The sequence below is a fragment of the Vipera ursinii genome (genome assembly GCF_947247035.1).
Source record: "Vipera ursinii genome assembly, chromosome: 2".
Classification (NCBI taxonomy): domain Eukaryota; kingdom Metazoa; phylum Chordata; class Lepidosauria; order Squamata; family Viperidae; genus Vipera; species Vipera ursinii.
The window spans coordinates 73,693,802-73,718,878 of NC_139513.1; the positions used below are offsets into that span (position 1 = coordinate 73,693,802).

The window sequence follows — 25,077 nt, forward strand, 5'->3', positions numbered from 1 at the left end:
AGAAATGCCTCAACAGAAATCAGACTATTAGGAGTCTTGTGATAACTTTGCAAATTCTGTCAGCAACACTGGAAACAAACCAGAATGTTTTTACCATGGGTCAGGGGTAGGGGAAACCTATGTCTCTAGTCTAGGTTTTGGTAATCCTCTGTGTAATATGGATTCTGTATTCCTTCTATTACTGTTTGCTCATGTGAATACATAGACAGTGACCAGTAAAACAGGATGGCCCAAAAACAAAATAAAAAAACCTGATTGAAATAGTTACATGTTATTGTAAAATACAATAATAATAATAATAATAATAATAATAATAATAATAATAATAATAATAATAATAATAATAATAATAATATGTTATACCAAGAATGATTGAAGCATAACAGTTCACCTTAAAGCAGGAGTTTTAAACTGCAGTAAGCCTTTTCCTACACTGATGCTAACCTTTCTAGTGAGTCAAAAATGAAGATGTAGTATCATGTATGTTATTAAAAATAAACATATTATTTATAAAACGACTTTAACATGAAAGCAATCTGCATGAGAAACAGCCGTACCATAGCACTATTTCCTTTTATCTCTTAACTAGTAGTATTTTTTGTTAATGAGAACGTCTGTATTTGGTTTTAGTGTTCGGGTGATGTACAATCTTTTGTTCAAGATGAGATTACACAGTCTAAGAAAGCCATCCTGGAGCTGCCTCAATCCTGCTCCCCCCCCCGCGCGCCTCAGTCTTTTTCAGCTTGTCTTTTCTTGTCTGGCAGAGCCCTTTGTTCTTCCTTTGCCCGAATGGAGGGATCTTTGTTCATTGTCTTTGTCTGGCAAAGACCCTTAAGGCAGGGCAGTCAGAGACAACACTCCTTCTTAGCTGCCTCTTCTTAGCTGAAGGAGGCGGTGGTGAGGCCCCTCCTCAAGAAGCCTGCCCTGGACCGGGCTATTTTGAACAACTATCGTCCGGTCTCCAACCTTCGCTTTCTTGTGAAGGTGGTTGAGAGTGTGGTGGCACTTCAGCTCCCTCTGTTCCTGGAGGAAACTGATTATCTGGACCCATACCAATCGGGCTTCAAGACCGGGTACAGCACGGAGATGGCATTGGTTGCGCTGGTGAATGATCTCTGCCGGGCTCGGGACAGGGGTTGTTCCTCTGTCCTAGTCCTATTAGACCTCTCAGCGGCTTTTGATACCATCGACCATGGTATCCTACTGCGGCGTCTCAGGGGGTTGGGAGTGGGGGGCACTGTTTTACAGTGGTTCTCCTCCTACCTCCTGGGCCGCTCGCAGTTGGTGTTGATGGGAGGGCAGAGGTCTGCCCCGAGGCCTCTCGTTTGTGGAGTTCCTCAGGGGTCGGTCCTCTCTCCCCTCTTGTTCAACATCTATATGAAGCCGCTGGGTGAGCTCATTTGTGGTTTCAGGGTGGGGTATCATCAGTATGCTGATGATACCCAGCTTTTTCTTTCCACCCCGAACCAACCCAGTGATGCCCTCGACATGATGTCCCGTTGCCTGGAGGCGGTCCGGGTTTGGATGGGGAGAAACAGGCTTCGTCTCAATCCCGCCAAAACTGAGTGGCTGTGGATACCGGCATCTCAGACTAACCAATCTTTTCCATCGTTAACTATGGGGGGGTGAGGTGTTACCCCCCGTTGATAGGGCCCACAACTTGGGCGTCCTCCTGGATTCACGGCTCAGTTTGGAAGATCATATAGGAGCCATGGCCAGGGGGGCTTTTGCCCAGGTTCGCCTGGTGCGCCAGTTACAGCCCTATCTGGACCGAGATGCCCTACGCACAGTCACCCATGCGCTTGTAACCTCCCGGCTAGACTACTGCAATGCTCTCTACATGGGACTGCCCCTGAGGACCACTCGGAGGCTTCAGCTGGTGCAGAATGCAGCCGCGCGAGTTGTGATGGGAGTCTCCCGATACTCCCATGTAACACCTCTTCTCCGTGAGCTGCATTGGCTTCCAGTTGCCCTCCGGGTGAGATTCAAGGTGCTGGTGATGACCTATAAAGCCCTAAATGGCATGGGCCCAGATTATCTAAGGGAGCACCTGCTGCCAGCGTCAATTTCCCATCGTCCTGTGCGCTCCCACAGGGAGGGCCTCCTCAGGGTACCACCGGTCAAGGATTGCCGACGAGCGATCCCCAGGGGGAGGACGTTCTCTGTGGGCGCGCCTGCCCTATGGAATCAACTGCCAACGGAACTCCAGACTGCCCCCGAGCTTCGTTCATTTCGCCGGGACCTAAAAACCTGGCTCTTTGAGCTATCTGGTCTGGACTGAGGGGTTTAATGTTTTTAAATTGTGATTTTAATTTTTGCGGCTAGACTTAATTTAATTTATTTTAATTTTAATTTTATATTGTATTGTTTTTAAATTTTGCCTTGTAAACCACCCTGAGTCCTTTGGGAGTAGGGCGGTATATAAACCGAATAAATAATAAATAAATAAATAAATAAATAAATAAATAAATAAATAAATAAATAATTTAAAGGTAAAGGTAAAGGTTCCCCCACACATACGTGCTAGTCGTTTCCGACTCTAGGGGCCGGTGCTCATCTCCGTTTCATAGCCGAAGAGCCAGCGCTTGTCCGAGGACGTCTCCGTGGTCATGTGGCCGGCATGACTAGACGCCAAAGGCGCACGGAACGCTGTTACCTTCCCACCGTAGTGGTCCCTATTTTTCTACTTGCATTTTTACGTGCTTTCGAACTGCTAGGTGGGCAGAAGCTGGGACGAGTAACAGGCGCTCACTCTGCTACGCGGCACTCGGGATTCGACCCGCCAAACTGCCGACCTTCCGATCGACATGTTCAGCGTCCTAACCCACTGAGCCACCGCGTCCCTTCCAAAATAATTTACAATGAGGCAAATTATAGGGAGAATGCTTACTCATCATCAAAAATAAAACTCACTTTCAAATAGATATTTAAAATCATACTATCAATTTCCCATCAAAGAAAAACTTTCTATGGCAATTTTTCAAGCTCAGAGGAATAAAGGAACACATTTTTCTGCTTTTTTAGTTTCATCTCAATTGTTAAAAACCTGTTCTTCCTCAATTGAATTCGTTTTTAAAATTAAAATTATATTTTAATTTTAATTAAGTGCTACAACATCTTCCCCACCCCCCACCCCCCAAATCCCAGTCTTTATAGATTCGGCAGCTCTTGATGGTATTTTCCTTCAGCTGTCATCTATCTTCCACGAAATATATGCAACTGGGGAAAAAGATGTTCATTAAGATAAATCAGAGTTTCATTTTTGCTTTAATAGGATCTGTTAATCATTCATAATCCACCAGCTCCAAGAAAATGCACCCGGTTTAGTAATCTGTAATATATTCCTTCAGCCTTTGTCAAAACTGATATGTTCTTTCGCTAGCTTCATGCTGAGAAGAAAGCAGAACATTTTGAAAGAAATACATAAAGAAAAATGTAGCGCTGTCTCCCTTCACTTATACACGTATACTTTGTTCCCAAAGGAATACAGTACAGCCATCGACACACAGGGTTTTTTTTATCCTTGGATTAAGCTACGGAATTGTAATCCTGGCCATAGCCTGTCAAATTCTCATGGATTCTCTTTCAAATCTCTAATATAAAAGAAAAAAAATACTGCTTGTAGGAAACTTTTCAAACCATAGATTTCCATATTAGAAATGTGTACCTAGGAGATGGAATGAGGCATATTTAGACTGTTCTTTCAAAGGCCGTCCTATATTTGCATCAGAACAGAACAGAACAGAACAGAACAGAATAGAAGCTGGAAGGCACTTTGGAGGTCTTCTAGCCCAGCCCCCTGTTCAAGCAGGAGAACCTATACCATCACAGACAGGTGAACGTCTAGTCACTTCTTAAAAATCTCCAGTGATGGAGCGCCCACGATTCCTGGAGGCAAGCTGTTCCACTGGTTAATTGTCCTCACTGTTAGGAAGTTTCTCCTTAATTCCAGGTTGCTTCTCAGTTTCCAACCATTGTTTCTTGTCCTGCCCTCAGTTGCTTTGGAGAACAATTTCACCCCCTCTTCTTGGTGGCATCCCCTCAAATACTGGAATACTGTTATCATGTCACCCCCTGTTTCTTCTTTTCTTTAGACTTGTCAAACCCAGGTCCTACACCCGTTCTTCATATATTTTTAGTCTCCAGGCCTTTGATCTTCTTAGTTGCTCTTCTCTGAACTTATTCCCAAGTCTCTGTATCTAGCTAACTAATATGAAAGATATCTGATACTGGAAAAGAAACTATGCATTTTGGATACCACCGTTGGTGCAAAATGTGGCATCCAGACTGTTAATTGAGTTCCTTCAGGAATTGGGCCAGGATTCTGTGAGAGTCAGCATAATATGCTAATATGTGTGAGATTGATATTGACCCCAGCGCTATAGGCCTTTATATGTGTTATTTCTCCCCCCCACCCCCCGTTTTCTGGATTTTTACATTAGCTACTTGGAGTTGCTTAGCAAATAGGCAATCACATAAATGGAATACAATAAATAATAAAGTAATAAAGTAAGAAGGGCAGGATATGATGATGACATAATGCTTACATTGATGGTTCTGCAGCAGGTGCCAATGACCTTCTGGGCAAGTTTAAGATGTTTATTTTCAGTCTTAGATAATTTGGAATCTGATTTAGTGATGGGCCACATCTCTTGCTATGATCCTGTCCATTGACTTAAATCAGCAGGAATGGCCTTTTTGAAGTATCCTTTCTGTGGGATACCTTGACTATCTGGTAGGCAGAAAAGGGCCTTCTCCTTTGAAAGTTGTTTCTGAGGGAGGAGAATAATTTAACCTCTACTGGTTTATTATTTTGGGAAATTTCAAGTTTTAAATTGATTTTGATTGTCTTGATTTTGATTGTGATTTTAATTATATTGTTTTTTGTTCTAATTTATCTTTTGTTGGCATGCTTGTTTAAGCAGAAAGCCTGGGTGTAAATATCATAATAACAATGAGGATAAAGATGATGCCTCTTTTGAGTTAATCTCTCTGTCACTGACAAAGTACTCTGACTGCTCTCATCCTTCTTTTGCAGGGCCTGGCAGTATCCGATGGAGGTACGTGGAGTATGTGACTGGGTAATTTTAAGGGAGTAACATCGAGTACCTAGAATTAAGGAGAAATTTCCTGACAGGGAGAACAATTAATCAGTGGAAAAACTTGCCTCTAGAAGTCATAGGTGTTTCATCACCGGAGATTCTCAAGAAAAGATTGGATAATCATTTGTCTGGGATGGTATAAGGTCTCCTGCCTTGAGCAGGGGGTTGGACTAGAAGACCTCTCAGGTCCCTTCCAGCCCAAAGATTCTATTTCTATTTCTAATGCTATTCGACTTATGAAGACAGGGTGTAATAATGGCCACAGGATTTTGCTGGTTACTTGGAGATATGTTTGATATTGAGGTTGATAAACACAGTAACAGGGAATTGCCAGTTATACTCCCTCATTATAGTTGAATGTTGGCTCTTTGAAAACTACATAAAACAACTTTCAGGGATTAGATGCTAAAACAAATGTTCAGCCAAACTAGGATCCTTGACTGGGGAATAGATCCTTGGTTTTATACTACCATTAGTATATCAAGCTAGAAATTTGTTCTTCACTAATGAGCTGATGAGAATGAACAAATCACCAGTGATAAGAATAAACCAGATCTTTGCACAGTGTCACTGGGAGGGACAGGAATAAGGTTTCCCTTCTCTCTGTTCTGTTCAAAATCCCTGGTTTACCGGTAGAAAATCAGCTATCTTCAAACAGTTTCTGGGAGAAATGGAGCACTTTGTCATGTTTTTCCCCCTTTTCCCTGTGGTTCCTTGAAGATGCTAATTCCTTGCTGATATTAGCAGGAGAAACTGGTGGTTTTTGAGCAGATCCCTGGTAGATGGGAAAGAAGGCACTTTGCCTCTCAGAGATTCTGCTTAAAATCTCTGATTTCCAACCATGGGAAATTAACTATGGGCCTACACAGCACGTCTAGCAAGAGAAATTGCTCATGTTCAAAGATCCCACTCAGGGTCACTAACCCATAACCAATATTGAATTAAGAGCCAGCTAGTAATCTGGTAGGCTTTGTACATGAAGTAGCTGGTGCCATCTTGTTGGTCATTTCAGACAGAAAAATGTTTTGGCTTAGCCTGGTACTTCAATAATTGCCAGTTTAGGCAGGTTCAGATTCATAGCACCATTTCAGATATGAGGCCTCCGAAAGACTTGAAACCTTTCTCTGCTTCACAGAGTTAAACAGCTCTGGCAGCCGGGGTAGTAATAACAGTGTGAACAGTCTGCCGTGCACTCAGAGTGTCCCTCCCTCCCTGGGGCATCCCGTGGCCCGCTGGGCTGAGTCCTTTGAGACACTGCTACAGGACCAGCTTGGTGTTGCATACTTCACTGTGAGTTCCATATCACCTTCCCGTTTCCTTTGATTTCTCACTGCAGATTCTTCCGTTTTTACTGTTGTTTATTTTTATTTCCCTTCTAAGATGGTGTGTATTTGGAGCTACATGATTTCTAGCCGTCTGAAATTGTGCAGCCATATATATATATATCTCCTCTCCAGTCCTTTTAACCTTGAAACAGCTCTTCTCTCTTCTGTGCTGTTTTGCTAGAGAGTAGAGCTGTTTACTGATGGCGATTTTGCTACCCAATACGTATATAGTGATCTTGCACTTTGGGCAAAGATAATAACGATGTTTCACCTGAATTCTTTGATTTCCCCACCTGGCTGTTCTAGAGTTCTGGATTATGATAATGTTGCAATAGATAGAAAATTATCCTTTTCTTTCCAGGAGTTTCTGAAAAAGGAATTTAGTGCTGAGAATGTATATTTCTGGCAAGCCTGTGAACAATTTCAGCAGATACCAGCTAATAGCACCCAAAAGGTAAGAATTCTTCTTCTATAAGAAGACCAAATTTTGCATTATAAGTGGACTTATTCTGTGCTAAGAAAATATATGTAATTTGAATAAGTGTATGAGATATGTTTGACCCTAATTTGAATTCTATAGATGGAATATTCAACCTTTATCTTATTATGAGATTTGGAATATAATTTATAAAATTAAGACTTTGATCCTCATAAAACCAAATTCTGTGTATGATTTATAATTCTCTGATTTCTCAAGAGACAGCAGTGTCAAGGAATAATATAATGCCCCATACCCTCAAACTGTATAGAACAGAATTTTGTATAAACAGCAAGCATAATGAGAAGGAGGAAGACAAGACAAAAGAGGGATGATTATTTAATATGTTATTTAGGGAAGTCATATTCTTTACCCAGGAAAAAAATAATAATTCTGTAAGATATATTCATTATTGAACTCTGTTTGTTTTAGCCACATTTTTCCCTTTTCCTTATCATTGGGGGGATGCAATGCAGAGTATTAATTTTCTGCCATTTGTTATTGGAAATCCTACTTAACCGGTCTTGGATTTAGATATATTATTATTTCCCCCCCCCCCCCTTTCAAATTTATTGACGTATCCACACTGGCACAAATTTTGCTTTTTTTCCTAAAGCATGGGAGAGATGTATGGAGGCAAGAAAGGAAAGAACTCTTGTTGAATTTTTCACCCAAATGAATAGCATTCATATTTCTTTATTTTTGTGTGTGTGTGTTTAGAACCATTGAAAGCACACTAACCTGTGAGATGAATAGAGCACCCAGATGGTTCTCTCTATATATCATGTTTTTAGGGAGAAAATACAAGCAATGTTGATTACTGCAGCTGGCCTGGATATTTCTGTTCTTTGCTATTGTGGTATTGTGATTCTCCCTCCATGTACTTTCTTTCTAGCTGGCTCAGGAAGCTAGGAAGATCTATGATGAGTTTCTGTCAAGTCATTCAGTAAACCCAGTGAACATTGACAAACAGGCCTGGATTGGTGAAGAGGTGTTGTCCACTCCCACTCCTGACATGTTTCATGTCCAGCAACTGCAGGTGAGAACAGTCCACGTCTGCTAGCTGATATCCAACGTAAGAGACACGTTTATAAAAAATAATAAAAGAGGGATATAAATAAATAATAGGTATGAGTAGTAGAGCAGCTATGAATTTGCTCCCCAATTAGTAATTACGTATACTTCTTATTCAGAATATAATGGAATATAAGTCACCTAAGTGCCAAGGGGGTTCTGCTTGAGAGACGCTAATGATACTCAACTTTGCTTCTTTCAGATTTTCAACCTGATGAAATTTGACAGCTACGCACGTTTTGTCAAGTCTGCATTGTACCAAGCATGTGCAAAGGCGGAAAGCCGAGGGCAGGCCTTGCCAGAACTGAGATCCAACTCTCAGACTGGCAGCCCACCCACCGAACATAGTAAGGTGGGAAGCTTTTACTTCCCGCCTAGAAGATGGTGTGATTTGGAGGGATTTGGGAATGCCTCTTAAGCAAGTGCAATAGATCTAAGAGCTCTTAAACTCTCTGGTTTTCTTTTAGAAAACAAAACTAAAGGCAGGGAAATCACTACCTCTAGGAGTGGAGCTAGCTGGCAACCTGGCTGGGAGGAGTCCTCGGAGATCCTTTCGGAAAGGAGACCGGAGGGACCGTCCCTGGGGAGGTGAGTTCAAAGCTGAAAGTAGGGATACTGCTGAAGGAGGTGACAGAACAGGAATGCTTAATAATTGGCCAAGTATTCTCCAAAGTCCTAACTCCTGGCTAACTATCTGTCCTAGAGGAGAGAAATGGTGGTGAGGGACCAACCCCCTGGCGTGAATCCCAAGGCTCTTTGAATTCCTCAGCTAGTCTGGACCTGGGCTTTCTATCTTATGCAACCAGTGGCTTGCAGGCAGAGGTGAGTAGCGTTTAGCTCGATTTTGAGCTGCAGCTTGTGAAAATATTCTCTGCTCTGTTTGTTGCAATGTGGGCGCTTGGCTCTTGCTTAACAGTATACCATGCCTGTTACATCATAGGTTCTACCCAGCCTCCACACTCTGTCTATAATAGGCTATAACTGTGCTGTGTGGAGGAGTTCTCTACAAAGTAGAGATCTCTGCAATTGCTGCTGAGAGCATGCTGGCGTTTTCATGGCTGCAGCCTCTCTCTAAGCCTCGCTCAAGGCTGCCCTATCTTGAAACTGTTGGAAAGTTGTTACTTAGAATGCCAGAGGGTTCTCAGTTGGTGGAAAAACAGCCCTTCTCCTGGACATTATGGCCAATAAAATAAAAGCGGAGAATGAAATTATCCAGAGGAGAATACTGCAGAATTCTAAAAAGCTGGATGATGTATTGGAAACCACTTTGTGCTCTTTGACACAGCAGCTTCCCGCCCTGTTTCCAAACAAATCTATCCACATCATCGGGAAGATGGCCATTAATCGCTAAGCTTGAAATGCTGAGGCAGGCATTGAGATCGCCATAAATCAGCCAGTGTTCCTTCCAGTTGACTATTAGGAGATTGCAGACTGTATGTCATCATTCAGTCAATACTCTGCCCTGAGCTATTGTTGCTTTTCCCATAATCAAATTCCTTTTTTGCACGTACACCCAGACACACCTACAGTACAGCCTCCCATGTTTCTAGAACATGTTTTGTGTATTCTGGTCAGCTGCCCCAAATTCTGTGTTCCAATTATGAGGGGAAACGTTCCTGGCTTCCCTGCCTCCCAAATGAAATGATAGGCTCCCCATTTTTTACGGTCAAGGCCGCAATGAATGAAGGGGGATGGGACCAGTGCTAGGAATTGGGTCAACCTGGGCCGGAATGCTTCTACAGTTATCATGGCCATGCAGCCATCTACAAAGCCATGCTCCAGGCAGGCAAGGAAGAAGACTGAAGCAGTGGTAGAGCTGTCACAATTATGGATGGCAAAAGGTATGAGACCGGGCAGGAAAATATTTGTAAGGTGCAACCTGTATTCCTGCCCCAGGTCCCATTCCATCATTGTTAGCAAAATAATAATAATAATAATTAATAATAATAATATTAATAATACTAATACTAATAATATTATAAGAAGAAGAAGAAGTTGGAAGGGACCTTGGAGGTCATCTAGTCCAACCCCCTGCTCAGACAAATGGCTGTCCAGTCTCTTCTTAAAAACTTCCAGTGTTGGAGCATTCACCACCTCTGGAGGCAGGTTGTTCCACTGGTTAGTTGTTCTAACTGTCAGGAAGTTTCTCCTTAGTTCTAGGTTGCTTCTCTCCTTGACTAGTTTCCATCTGTTGCTTTTTGTCCTGCCTTTGGGCACTCTGGAGAATAGCCTGACTCCCTCTTCTTTGTGGCAGCCCCTGAGATATTGGAACACTGCTATCATGTCACCCCTCACCCTTCTCTATTCTGTCACCCATTCACACTGCTTGTTTCCTCCGACCGCCCCCAAGGGGCAAGTTAAAGAGGCAATTCTATGGTTGCAACTCCTGCTTTTGGCAGTGATTTCTTTGCTACTTGCTCACTCTGTTTCTTCCCCGAGCCCCAGAAGGAATGGCAGGGGGGAAAAAGGCTTTCCATGTACTGTAATTTGAGAAGGAAAAAGAGTGTCAAGTTCTAGCTTTGTTCCACTTTCAAAAAAACAAAAAAGCACAAGCACGTTTTGGTGCAAGAAAGATGCTAATTTTGTTTTCCAAGCATATTAATTTTACGTAGTGAGACAAGTTCAACACTGTCTCTGGAATGGCCAGAGATGCCAGGTAGAGCCTTATACAGTATTGTCAAAGTCTTTTCCAAATAAATTATCCTTGAGAGCAAAAAACAAATACAAAAAAAACCTTGCTTCTTGGTTGTAGGTGGTTATTTCTTCGAGGTATGCCTACCGTGCAAATAAAGAATCAAACATTCTGTTCACATCCCCATCTACCATGGTAAAGGTAAAGGTTCCCCCGCACATGCGTGCTAGTCGTTTCCGACTCTAGGGGCCGGTTCTCATCTCCCTTTCAAAGCCGAAGGGCCAGCGCTTGTCTGAGGATGTCTCCATGGTCATGTGGCCGGCATGACTAGATGCCAAAGGCGCACGGAACGCTGTTACCTTCCCACCGTAGTGGTCCCTATTTTCCTACTTGCATTTTTACGTGCTTTCGAACTGCTAGGTTGGCAGAAGCTGGGACGAGTAATAGGCGCTCACTCTGTTACGCGGCACTCAGGATTCGACCCACCAAAGTGCCGACCATCTGATCGACAAGCTCAGCGTCCTAACCCACTGAGCCACCGCGTCCCTTTCTACCATGGTAGCTGATAGTAATAAGTTTTCCCTCAGAGAGGTAGAGCTCCTAAAGCTGAAAGCAAATGCTTCCCACTGTCTAATAAACAGATTAGCAGACAGTTCTATGGTTTTACAGCAAGTGAGGCAGTAGATTGAGTTGGCAGAATTCTGGCTGAATTACTTCAAACTGTCGGTGGTGGAAAGAAAGGAGCATTTCAATTATGTTCTCAAAATGGGAAAATGTACATATTTGCGTAAAGTGTAATTACCACGAGAATCACTGCCTCACGATTCAGTGCCAGCTGCTGGCTTCCATGGTTTTATAAAGGAATATATATACTGGCTGGTACAAGTGCTCTCAATATTGTTTTCAGCGGTTAGCATTGATGAGGAATAATAGGAAATAGTTTGTGCTTATTGAGTTCCTTCAAGCAATGTTATTGGTCACTATGTACAGTGGGAATATCTGGACTTTTTTTTTGATACGTCAGGCTTTCTATAATACTAGATTTTCTTCTTGATATACAGGTTTTCTTCACTGTGTTGCTTCAAATCACCAAAAATCCATAAGGAATTTTCTTTAAAACTTGTATCTTAATTGTGGCCCGAAGTCCTACTATCATCTCATTCTCTCTCTAAAGAGAGAGCAATTGAGAGAAGAGTTTTGATTCATTACTGTATGTGCCATCAAATCACTGTCAACTCTTAGCAACCATAGAGATAGATTTTTTTTCCTCCACAATGATCTGTCCCTAACTTGGTCTTTCAGGTCTTCCAGGTGAACAGGAAGGGGAAAAAAGCATATGTATTTTTTTTTAATTGCAGGTTTGGATAAAAACCTCACCAAGCTCACACCTACCATAAGTGCATGCATTGATAGATATACAATATTACTGATCTTTGATCTCAAGTAATTGTCGGTTGTGGACACTGAACTTTCAGGTTGAGATTGTCGTAGGTTAGTAAAGGAAATTGAATGTGATAAGTTCTCTTCTCTACAGAACCACAGGAAGAGTCTGACTGGCTCAGAATCTGACAGTCAGAACCATCCCATTAAATATTGTTGCATTTATCTGCCTGATGGGACTGCATCTCTGGCCCCAGTACGTTCTGGCCTCTCTATCCAGGAGATGCTGGCTGGAGTTTGTCAACGTCGTGGCCTCAATTTACCGGATGTAAAGATCTACCTTATGGGAAGTGAAAAGGTAGGTCCAATTTGTTTTAAGCAAAAAGGAAGCATTAAGGGAAGAATAGCACTTTAGAAAACTAAGAGAAAGGGATTTTTCTAGGTAAAATTTAGATTGGAGCATTTGTAATCTCTCTCATTATATACCGAGGTAGCATCATAACTAAAGTTGCGAATTCAGAAATTATAAACAAAAAATATACCGTGGTCTCAAATTCACTTTAAGCCAATTTACTTCTAATCTCCAAATGCAATATTTATTTACTTTATCTAATTTAATTGAGCAGAAATTGGGCTTTGGGTGTAAATTGGGGTAATTCCCTGTTGGATTGAGAGTTCACTGTTATTGGCTGAGCTTTCCCTGAAATTCTATTTCTTAGTCCTATGCAGATAGCCGGGTGTGAGTCCCTCCTCCTGAGATGTGGCCACAGAGCTCAGTTGGGCTTGCTGCTGGTGTACGTTTCACCTAGACACGTGGCAGCAGCCCTGCCTGAGCTTCTCGATATCCTCTCAGGGTTGGTGGTTGAGTTCCCCAAACTTATTGTTTTGGGTGACTTCAACCTACCATCCCTGGGGGGATCATCTGAGTTAGCTCGGGAGTTCATGGCTTCCATGACGGCCATGGACCTGAAGCAGGTTATTCTGGGCCCAACTCACGGGGGGGGGGGGTCACACGCTCGATCTGGTTTTTCTATCCGGACGGTGGTTAGATGATCTTGGGGGGGGGGTTCCCCAATTAATTCACCCCTGTCATGGACCGATCATCATCTCCTGCGGATGGTCTTCCGTTTTGCCACTCCCTGTCGTGGGGTTGCTGAGCCAACAAGATGGTTCCGCCCTAGGTTCCTTATGGACCCTGAGCGGTTCCAAACGGCACTTGGGCCCCCACCTGCCTCCTTTGCTCACAGCTTGGTCTATGCCTTAGTGGAAGCCTGGGAAAGGGCAGCCACAGAGTCACTCGACCAAGTTGTACCCATGCAGCCCTTGACCCGACGCAGATCCCAACGGGCCCCATGGTTCTCCATGGAGCTCCGTGAGATGAAGCGTCGGAGACGGGGCCTAGAGAGCTGTTGGAGGTCCAGCCGATCCGAATCCGACCGGTTACGACTAAGGTCGTTTACGAGAACTTATCTCGCAGCGTTGAGGGTGGCTAGGTCTAACCACTTTGCCACCCTCATCGCGTCCGCAGATAATTGCCCGGCCGCCCTGTTTAGGGTAACTCGCTCTCTTCTTAATCAGAAGGTGAGGGAGGAACCCTTGCAAGGTCGAGCCGAGGAATTTAGCCGATTTCTGTCGGACAAAATCGCTCGGATCCGGACCGGTTTGGACTCCGACTGGGCAGAGTCTGACGAAGAGGATACGGGCGGCCTTGTCGATTTAATCTGGGAAGAGTTCGATCCTGTGACTCCTGAAGAAGTGGACAAGATCATGGGGAAGCTGAGCTCCACCACGTGTTTGTTGGACCCGTGCCCATCCTGGCTGACTTATGCAGCTCGGGATGGGACACGAGGCTGGCTCCAAGCAGTGATTACTGCCTCTTTGAGTCAGGGTAGTTTTCCCTCCGCCTTGAAGGAGGCGGTGGTGAGACCCCTCCTCAAGAAGCCTGCCTTGGACCCAGCAATTTTAAACAACTATCGTCCAGTCTCCAACCTTCGCTTTTTGGCGAAGGTTGTTGAGAGCGTGGTGGCGCAGCAGCTCCCTTTGTTCTTGGATGAAGCTGACTACCTAGACCCGTACCAATCGGGTTTCAGGCTCGGGTACAGCACGGAAACGGCATTGGTCGCGCTGGTGAATGATCTCTGGCGGGCTCGGGACAGGGGTTGCTCCTCTGTCCTAGTCCTTTTAGACCTCTCAGCGGCTTTTGATACCATCGACCATGGTATCCTGCTGCGGCGTCTCAGAGGGTTAGGAGTGGGAGGCACAGTTCTCCAGTGGTTCTCCTCTTACCTTCTGGGACGTTCGCAGTCGGTGTTGGCAGGGGGGCAGAGATCGACCTTGAGACCTCTCATTTGTGGAGTTCCTCAGGGATCGGTTCTCTCGCCTCTCCTGTTCAACCTCTATATGAAGCCGCTGGGTGAGATCATTCGTGGTTTTGGAGTTGGGTATCACCAATATGCTGATGATACCCAACTTTTTATTTCTACTCCAAACCACCCCAGCGATGCCCTCGACGTGATGTCCCGTTGCCTGGAGGCAGTTCGGGTCTGGATGGGGAGGAACAGGCTTCGACTCAACCCTGACAAGACTGAGTGGCTGTTCGTGCCGGCATCCCGGGAAATTCCGATTATCCCATCATTGGCCATGGGGGGTGAGTTATTACCCCCCGTAGATAGGGCCCGCAACTTGGGGGTCCTTCTAGATTCACAGCTCTCTTTGGAAGAGCATATTGGAGCTGTGACTAGGGGGGCCTTTGCCCAGGTTCGCCTGGTGCGCCAGTTGCGGCCCTATCTAGACCGGGATGCCTTGCGCACAGTCACTCATGCGCTCGTGACCTCTCGTCTAGACTACTGTAATGCTCTCTACATGGGGCTGCCCTTGAGGTCCACCCGGAGACTCCAGCTGGTGCAGAATGCGGCCGCGCGAGTTGTCTTGGGAGTTTCCCGATACTCCCATGTTACACATGTTGCTCTCCGGGTGAGGTTCAAGGTGTTAGTGATGACTTACAAAGCCCTTCATGGCATGGGTCCGGATTACCTACAGCAACACCTGCGGCCGGCGTCAACTTCCCTCCGTCCAGTGCGCTCCCACAGAGAGGGCCTCCTCAGGGTGCCACCGATCAAAGAATGCCGATTAGTGACCCCCAGGGGGAGTGCGTTCTCTGTGGGCGCGCCAAACCTTTGGAGCAGCTTACCGGTTGAGCTCCGGATGGCCCCCGACCTTCGCTCCTTCCGGCGTGATCTCAAAACTTTCTTTTTCGAACAAGCTGGCCTGGTCTGATGGGATGGGGTTGGGCTTTTATAAATAGTTTTAATTGTAATATGTATTAATTTTAAGGGCATAATGTTTAATGACTTTTTAATTTTTGTATAATATTTTTATTGTGTATTGCCCTGTTCACCGCCCTGAGTCCTTCGGGAGAAGGGCGGTATAGAAATCAAATTATTAAATTAAATTAAACAGGGCTAAGGAATGTTGGCCCTCAGAGATTGTTCATCACAATTTCCAGTATGCTTCTGTTCTGTACCAGCCTGCTACCGGCCCTGCAGAAAAGGCAGGGACAACCCCTTTTACAAGAAGGCAAGAGGCTGGAATTACGCCTGCCAAATTTATTGCTACAAAAACAAACGGAACAAGACAAACCAAGAAACAGGAGCTTTAAGAAACAGGAACTATCCAAGCAGTTGCCTTCAGCAAACCAGCCCTCCCACACATTCCCCTTATATAGAGTTCAGGGCGTGGCTTCTCTCTGCCTCCTTCCGAGGAGCCCCATTGCCTTCCTCTGTTTACTCCTAATTGACTGCCTCCTGCGTCGGGCGTCCTTGAACAGGGCCAGCTGTGGGTCATCTTCATCCACGCTGTCAGGCTCACACAGCTGGGTCTCCGTGGTGACCAAGTGGGAGGGGCCTGGCTGAGGGCTCTCATCAGCAAGATCTTCAACCCCCTCAGCAAGGTCTTCAACACCCCCCTCCTCCTCTGAGTCGTCTGACCCAACTGCCGAACCCACAGGCTGACCCTGAATCACAACAGCTTCACCATTGGCCATGCCAGTTGGGAGTACTAGGGTTTTAATCAATATATTTTATATAACTTCTATTTCTATGTTCTATATAGCTTCTAATTGCCTAGTTGGCTTATGAAGATAGGTCACTGGAGTCCCTTTTAACTAGAGATAGTAGTTATATTCTCTAGCATCTATTCAAGTAACACATATTGTTAGCAAGCCAGACAAATAAATATTGTTCAAATGAAATTGAATTCATTTCAAGAACTATCTTGGTTTTGTCTAGGCTTAAATTGATATATAGTTTCAGTGTCTTTTAAATTCATACAGCTTTATTGTTTTTCCTCTTTGAAAGGGCTGGAGAAAAAAATATATATATCCAGATATCTATAATTCAGATATCCAACGTGATTGTACATTTTTTCCAAAGCATATTTATATTGGGCAAATGATTTTTAGTTCACAGACGATTATATAACATGCATATATTAGGTGAAATTGACAAGTAATTTCAGTTTTCAAAGAATATTAGTATCAAAATATTCCTGATTAATAATATTTTTATCTTTCTTTTAGTTTAGAAACATTTTTAATCCTACTACAATTTTAAAAATCTCTCCCCAGTATGATTTGCAGATTTTTGAAAAGCTATTTTCCTAGAATTGCATCAATGATCTTAATAGTTTCATACAAACAGTCCTTAGACTTACCGTATAACCACAATTGAGACCAGAATGTGCATTGCTAAGAAATGCAGTTATTAAGTGAGTTTCCACGATTTTACAACCTTTTTTTGCCATGGCTGTTAAATGAATCACATGGTCATTGAGTGAATCTAGCTCTCCTCATCGATTTTGTTGGGAAAGTCATAAATGGCAATCTTGAGACCCTGGGTCACTGCAGCCATGATAAATTCATGCTGATCATTGAGTGACCAAATTTTGAGCGTGTGGCTGTAGGGATGCTGTGACAATTGTAAGTGCAAGAACCAGTTGTCACTTTTTTCAGGACAGTTGTAACTTCAGATGGAGGTTAAATGACCCACATCAAGGACCAGCTGTAACGTATTAGTCTGTGGGCAATGTAGAATCATATCATACATTAACAAGCATTTCTATTCTTACACCACTGTTCTTTCTTTGCACTGTATCGATATTTCAGTATTTCTTTGGCCTTTCGCAGAAGCCGCTGGCATTGAACCAGGAGAGTTTAGTACTGATGGACCAGGAGGTGAAGCTGGATATCAGGGTCAACTTTGAGTGAGTGTGATCTCTGAAGACTCCTTCTGTTCTGGGTTGGCTTTGCTTCATCTTTCTTAAGATGAGGCTCAGAATTCCTGCCCCAGAAGAGTGATCCATTTGTTTTTACAACACGGATTAAACCAACTCTTTTGCTGTTTTGGGGGGGGGGGCTACATGGATGCAGCAGTTCAATAGTACTCATTATGGATTGTATGTGGCTGAACTAAAAGTGAGCTTAAGTTGCCTTTCCTTCATTTTGGTACTGATAGTTGAGAAAGTAGACTTAGAGTCTTCTCTCGTTGCTGAATTAAAGCATTATTCGCTTCAATTTGAGTTGGCAAGCAGCAACAACAGCAATAACCCCACCCTGGCACAACATTTTCTATTTCCTTTGCCAGTCTCTATCACACAGCTGTTATTTCTGTTTTGGCTGACCAACAAATAATGGTCTCCTGATTTCGGGTGTGCAACGCAGGTTAAACAAAGTAGTTGCTTAATCACACCGATTATGGTGCCCTCCCACTCACTGAAGTCAGAGGGAATCCATCCATCAGTCACCACAGGGAATGGGAGGCTGGCATTGGGATGGGGTTTCAGGATAAGGAAAATGCCTTGGCCTGGCTCTCTTGTTTACTGTGCCTGGCAGACCAGGAGGTTACAGGTCTGTTCTCCCAAGTCCACCGAACAGCAAACAGACTTGTTGAGGCATATAGGAATAAACCGGTGTTCACAAGTAAGAAAACGCAGTCCTTTTAAAACTTAAAGCTGCCCAGAGTCCACTGCATTAATGAGACGGGTGGCATAGAAATTAAATAAAAAAATAAATAAAACCAGCCACCTCTCAACAATTTCCACAAGGAAGAGCAGGGAGGAGAATAGTGGTACAGAGGAGTGCTTGGGGTCTGGAGGGAAGGGTTGTGCCCTCACCAACTTCATGTGGCCAATAGACATCTCACCTAAAAATAACTTCAGATGTCTCACGCATGGGTTGAAGATCCACACCAAGAAATGTTTGTGTTTTGTAAGAGCCGTGGCAGTGCAGTGGTTAGAATATACCATTTGCAGACTAATTGTGCCTACACACCAGGAGGTCGATCTTGACCAGCTCAAGGCTGACTCAGCCTCCCATCCTTCCGAGGTCGGTAAAATGAGGACCCAGATTGTTGGGGGGGCCCGCAATATGCTGGCTCTGTTAACTGCTTAGACAGGGCTGTAAAGCACTGTGAAGCGGTATTTAAGTCTAAGTGCTATTGCTATTGCAGTATTTCTGGTTGTGCGCAAACTAGAAAAAGCCTTTAGTGGTTGAAGGTTAACAGCCCCGAAATCCACTATCTGTGCTACTCTGTCTATGACATGCTATTTCCCCCCCGGGTATGTGACCATTTTAGCATCAATGTCTATGCCACTATAAATAATTCAGAGCTCATAATTCATTTCAGTAGATCTACGGCATATGACGGTTTTTCTTCCTGCTGTGTTCATATATACACCTGCAGTTGGAGATGCCATTTCTGCCCCTTTCCTAAGCTGCTTTCTCATTTTCCTTTGTATTTACCATGAATTGTAAATAGGCACATAGAAGTCAGGAAGGATTGAGGCGATGCAAAAGATGGCTGCGATTTGGCTATGACGTATGTAATGTGTTATACCCATTTAAAATATTTATAGTGGGGTTTTTTTTCTTCATTTTGTGCTATCAAGTTGATGTTGACTCTTAGCAACCACTAGATAAACCTTTTTTTCTCCAGTCCTATCTCTCCTCAACCTGATCCTTTCTTTTTACAGTCTGCACATTATACCTATCAATAAGACAGTCCGCATTCTGGCAAAATCGACTAAAACCTTGCAAGAAGCATTGCAGCCCATCTTGGACAAATACAGTCTTGATATTAAACAAGTGTCACTCAAACGGGTGAGAACCATCATGAAATAGGTTAAATGTGTAAATATGGGTAGTCCTAGAATTACAACACAGTCGGCCCGCAGATGTCTGTTGCTAAGCAAGACAAGTGAGTTTTACCCAATTTAATGACCTTTCTTGCCACAGTTATTAAGTGAACCACTGCAGTTGTTAAATTAATAACGCAGTTGTTAAGTGAATCTGGCTTCCCCATTGACTTTGCTTGTCAGAAGGTCACAGAAAGTGATCACATAACTCTGGGACACTGCAAATATGAGTCAGTTGCCAAGCATCTGAATTTTGATCCCATGACCATGGGATTGCTACAATGGTCATTGAGTCACTTTCCCCCCCAATACCATTGTAACTTCAAATGGTCACTAAATGAACTGTTGTAAGTCGAGGACTACCTGTAGTGTTTAACTAAGCTGGGATTTGTCAATATGACATGTCTGCTTGCTTCTGGACCTTCAGCTCGCTCCCAGTTGCATTCTGCAATTCTTGAACTGCATTAGAGACACTGCTTCCACTTTATTTATTTATCAAATTTGTCTGCTGCCCATCTCACCACAAGCTGGTTTACCAGGAATAAGAGCTGTGAAGCTAAAAAGACAGCTACCGAGATTGGAGTTCTTGGTAGGCTTCTGTCTTGTTCTGTGGGTTAGAAGAACGCGCCCAAGTTCTCTGGCTCCATGCTTTTTAATGGACTACCATTTCCAGGTGGCTATTTTTGTAGAGCTTATGTTGAAAAGCCGTGCCCACTCTCTCAGGGTATGTGTACACTACTGTTGGGGTCGACCATTTCCGGGAGGGTCTGTGTTCTTCTCCCTGCCCCTGGGCAATCCTGGCTTTTTTTAAATCTGTTAACTTTGTTCTCTCTCTGCAGTCTGGGGAACTCCAAACTTTGAAGTTGGAAGAGAAGGTTTGTGCAGTGGCTGCTCAGAAGCTTGTTCTAGATTCAGATGCAGGTATGTGATGCTCAAAGGAACATGATTATTTATGTAGGATTGTAACTCCCAAGCCAGATTAATTCTACTGTAGACAGCTGGAGGCAAAACTCTTTTCCCCTGAGGAGAATTACTTGATGGTTCCCAAGAAGAGATTACTACATATTCTTTGTAACTTTTTCTTTCCCATCAGTGCTAGTGAATAGATGTTCTTATTTATTCACTCTAAGCAGTGGTTGAAATCTATTTAAGTAATTAATTTATTAAATTTGTTTGCTGCCCATTTCACTCTGAAAAGTGACTTAGGGTGGCAGTTGTGATGCAAAAGTTGTGCATCCTGCCCTATTAACCTGCTCGGTGTTGGATGCAGTGTATTTCTGGAGAAAATTAGGTATAGACCACTTACCCGTAAGCAGGTCAGCTGCTTTAAGCATATGAAGCATCTTTCCCACGTGTGGCATTCATCTGCTTACATGCTGGGATGTTTGCCCTAAAAAACGTGGAAAGGAAAATTCTTGTCATTTATTTATTTAAGAAAATGTATATGGCTGCCCAACTCACTCTCAATGACTCAGGTCAGCATACGTGCATAAATCCCATTACAAAAATCATACAAAAAACAATGGCCCCCAGCCCCTGGCAACAACAATCAAGCCACTTGATGGTCTCCATATCATTCTCGGTTCCCCAGGCCCATTGGCAGAACCATGTCTTCTGGACCTTGTGAAAGATTGTTCAAGGTGAGGCCCAATCTTATTTTTACAGCAATGATGTTCCCCAGGGAGGGAGCCACCACAGAGAAGGCCCTTCTTCTTGGTCCTGCCCAGTGGCGTAGCGTGGGTTGTCAGCACCCGGGGCAAGGCAAGTAATTTGCGCCCCCTAACCCGTGGATTTTAACACTCGAGTCTCTTCCACTAGATTAGTTAAAGAAACCCTTACCCCCTAAGCACATGTATTGTTTGTTATGAAAATACTGATGTAATTAAAGTAAAATGCATCTAATGCGCCCCTCCAAATGTTGCGCCCGGCCCCCCCTGCACCCCCCCACGCTACACCACTGGCTTAAAGGAATGCCAGGGATGACTATTGCTCCCCTTGTCGTGTGTTCATCAAAACCCTAAATAAAAAAAAATTGGCGTGTGATGCACGCCTCCCTGAATAAAGGTGGGTCGGGGCGAATGAATCTCTGCCCCCCCCCGCTTCCGTTTGGATTGGTGCTTTGAGAGGGCTGCCTTCGGGTCAGCGATTTTCAGAGTTCAGCCGCAAATACTCAAGGCTTTTGATGTGCGCAAAGTAGCTTCAGATTCCCTGGGGAAAAAGAAGCGAGCGGGGTGGGGTGGGGTGGGGTGGAGGGAAATAAAAAAAAGGCGAGTAACTCGTCCCTTGAAAACTTAACCCGCCGTTCCTTTTCCCCCGCCATGGCAGCCGCAGGTGCAGCGGGGATTAACCACGGCGCGGAGCCACGTGGACACTGCGGCGTCCCGCTCCGCCCCTCCCGCGAGTGGGTGGCTGATCTTCCGCGAGGCTCGTAAGCCGAGCCTTTGCCGGCTGCCTCCATCGCCAGCTTGGCTTCGCGCGCGATCGCGGAGACGAAGCGGCAGAGCCCACTCGGGCCTTCCGAAGCGCCGCTGAGCGGGCCCTCCTTGGCGCCTTTGTTTTTTTTTTTTTTGGCCCCGGGTGCGAATTCGGCACGGAAAGGGCGGCAGCGGCGCTGCTCTTCTCTTTGCCCCGTCCCAACGTGCCTTGGCCTGATCCCAACGGGGCGTCGGCGGACGGAGAGGTGCCGGTGCCGGCGGCGGGATCGGACGCGTTGCCGGGCTTGACCGGCTGCCGTCCCCCCACTACCACCGACCCTCGGCGAAGCGGAATCGTCCCCCTCCGGTGAGCTTAATGGGCGCCCCCCCAGATGTTGCGCCCGGTGCGGCCGGCCCCCCCTGCACCCCCCACGCTACGCCACTGGTCCTGCCAGATGGACCTTCTTAGGAGAGAGGACCTGTAGCATTCCCTGCCTCCCCGCCCTAGTTGGTTGAGTTCTCCTCTTCCTCCATCCTCTTCCCTCTTCCATGTTTCCTCTAATTACCGTAATAATCCCCAGTCTCACATGGTAGACCCCAGAGAATGTTACTTGCTTATTTGATAGAAAATGAGATAGTTTATAAAAATGTGTGTTTGTAAAAGCTGAATGGAAGGAAGAGAAAATATGATGGAATATAGTAGACCTGCTGAATAGGTTCATTCAAGGGAGCCATGGCAGCATAAAAATGGTAACTCTGCTTTTCTTTCCTTCTCCCTATTGGTACTCTTAATTCACAATACACAGTATTTCCTTCTGCTGACTGCTGCTGTCCTTCAAGTCATAGATCAACATCTCTCACGCAGCTACCTAAAGCAATTATCTTTCCTCCAGAAATTCTAACAGCCATCTCTTTTATTGCAGAAATAAAACCTGTTGTGGCAGCAGATGCTTCTCGCGAGCAGGTTGAGGTGAGCACTGATCATGAAAGCAATAAAACTTTTAATAAATAATAAATATGACTCTTCCATAACTTTTAAAATGCATCACTGCATATAAGCAATCTATTCCTACTCTAGCATTCTTCCTGATAATGATAATGATGAATGTGCAGATAACTGCTTTATTTTTTCCCCCCATAATGTGGATGCCATACATTTACTGGGAATGGTCACAGGCCAGGAATGATGTTTCTAATCCCTTGTTGACACACTATGCCGAGGTTGTAGTTGTGACCTACGTACAAATGGATCGTTTTCTGAGGCTGGCTTTCTCCCACTATGGTTCTAGGATGACAGTACTGTGGAGACAGAATCTGAAAGTGACCCGGCGATGTCCTATCCTTTTACCAAACCCATCAAGAGTAACCAGAACCAACACACATATGACATGGAAGGTAAAGCAACTTGGTTTCTGCTTGCAACCTAATAAAGTTGAGGAGGTCAGGGGGATGCTTATAAATTAGTGTGTGTGTGTGTGTGTGTGTCTGTGTCTACATACCTTTTGAGTCAGTGTTAACTCTTGGGGGTGGCCTTGACTAGTCTCTGCAGTTTTCTTGGTAAGGTTTTCAGAGGTGGCTTGCCATTGCTTGTTTCCCAAGGCTGAGGGAGAATGACTGGCCTAAGGTCACCCAGCTGGCTTCAAGTCTACGGCAGGACTAGAACTCAGAGTCTGCCATTTTCTAGCCTGGTGTCTTAACCACTACAGCAGACTGGCTCTCTAGAAAGTTAGTAACTCTCAGAAATTAAGCAGAACCAAGTCATGCTAATTTGGGTATATTTTTTTATAAATTACACTTTCTAGCAGCGAATAACCAAGTGTAGAGCTGTGGAGCACTTGGTTTGGAAAGCAAGAAGAGAGGGACCTGTTTATAGAAGCTTGGGAATTTAAATTGGAATTTAAACCTGCATCTCCCTGATTTAAGTTCAACACTAACCACTATATCACATTGCCTACTGAGATATAGATGGGCAGAAAGGCAGGGAAGAAATGGAAAGAAAACTGGAGGTGTCATAGGGATTAAATTGCATTGAAACCAAGTTTGTCATTTCCTGTCCCAAAGGTACTGTTGGCATACAGGTTAGCACTCCCCCATTTTTTAATATTCAACATTTATTAAAAATGATTAATTATGTGCCATAAACTCAGTGTCAACTCTTAACAACTATATAGATAGCTTTTGTCTGTGACAACCTGGTTCTTCAGGCCTTCCAATGGTGGACATCACCAGTATATATTTATATTTATTAAATTTTTATACCGCCCTTCTCCTGAAGGACTCAGGGCGGTGTACAGGGCAATAAATATTAAAATGCGAAATACAAAAGTTAAAAAACATTAAATAATTATGCCCGATATAATACATTAGTTAAAATCCATGTAAAAACCCCAAACCCCAAACCCATCAGACCAGGCCGGCTTGTTCAAATAAATAAGTTTTTAGATCACGTCGGAAGGAGCGCAGGTCGGGGGTCATCCGGAGCTCAACTGGCAAGCGGTTCCAGAGGTCTGCCGCGCCCACAGAGAACGCCCTCCCCCTGGGGGCCACCAGTCGGCATTCTCTGACCGGTGGCACCCTGAGGAGGCCCTCTCTGTGGGAGCACACTGGACGGAGGCAGGTTGACGCCGGCCGCAGGTGCTCCCTTAGGTACTCCGGACCCATGCCATGTAGTATAACTGAGTCTATCCACTGTGCTGTTGGTTGTGCTCTTCTCTTTCTCTTTCCCAGCATTAGAGTCTTCTCCAGAGAGTTGGGTCTTTGCACAATGTGTCCAAAATAAGATAATTTAAGCCTGGTTATTGTACTTCAAGTGAAAACTCTGGATTGATTTTATTTTTGATAGTCCATTTATTTGTTTTCTTGGCTGCCCGTGGTACAGTATTCTCAGGAGTTTTCTCCAGCATCAAATTTCGGAACAATATTCTTTCTATCCTGTATTTTTCAAAGTCCAACTTTTCTTGCCATAAAGTACCATGGGGAATACCATAACCATTGTAGCAATCCAAACAGTTAACAATTGAAAAAGAACAAAGATGTAGTCTATTTGATTTCCATATTGTCCATCTGGTGATGTTTGTGTGTAGACGTGTCATTTTGGTCGTTTGAGGGCAGGGTAGCCAATGAGGAAATCATGGAAGTGGCAGCAATTGATAGGTTACTCCCGTTTCTTTTCAGTTTGCTAAGCCATGCACTCGAACATTTTCCTCCATAATTATTTCCAGATTTGGCGTTCCGCTTTCCAATCCCAAGCAGCACATCTTCCTTGCATGTTCTATTGTTCTCAGACTGACCTTGATCATAAAATTCATCAATCTCATCTTCATCTGCGTCAGTGGTTGGAAAGTAAACATGAATAATCGTCCCACTAAAGGGCTGCTTAGAAAGTCTAACTGATATTATTCAGTTGTTGATTGCATAACAGACAAGTACAGGTCATCTTGGCTAACAATCACTCATTCAACAACAATCTGAACTTGTCATTCAG

At 44.3% G+C, this 25,077-nt stretch overlaps 1 protein-coding gene across 3 annotated transcripts in view; it reads left to right on the plus strand.

Moving 5' to 3' along the window:
- The window catches only part of RGS14 (regulator of G protein signaling 14), a 29,257-nt gene that overhangs the window by 1,336 nt on the left and 2,844 nt on the right, over window positions 1-25,077 (plus strand). For 2 of the 3 annotated variants that reach the window (XM_083352946.1, XM_083352948.1), the window contains exons 2-14: window positions 5,039-5,060; window positions 6,238-6,392; window positions 6,789-6,881; window positions 7,801-7,944; window positions 8,182-8,331; window positions 8,447-8,567; window positions 8,683-8,801; window positions 12,146-12,349; window positions 17,174-17,250; window positions 19,018-19,144; window positions 20,019-20,100; window positions 22,517-22,563; window positions 22,883-22,988. In XM_083352946.1, coding sequence (XP_083209072.1) covers window positions 5,039-5,060; window positions 6,238-6,392; window positions 6,789-6,881; window positions 7,801-7,944; window positions 8,182-8,331; window positions 8,447-8,567; window positions 8,683-8,801; window positions 12,146-12,349; window positions 17,174-17,250; window positions 19,018-19,144; window positions 20,019-20,100; window positions 22,517-22,563; window positions 22,883-22,988 — 1,447 coding nt within the window. Of the gene's footprint in view, window positions 1-5,038; window positions 5,061-6,237; window positions 6,393-6,788; window positions 6,882-7,800; window positions 7,945-8,181; window positions 8,332-8,446; window positions 8,568-8,682; window positions 8,802-12,145; window positions 12,350-17,173; window positions 17,251-19,017; window positions 19,145-20,018; window positions 20,101-22,516; window positions 22,564-22,882; window positions 22,989-24,814; window positions 24,951-25,077 lie in introns of those variants that run through there. The other variant, XM_083352947.1, reaches the window with a different exon arrangement.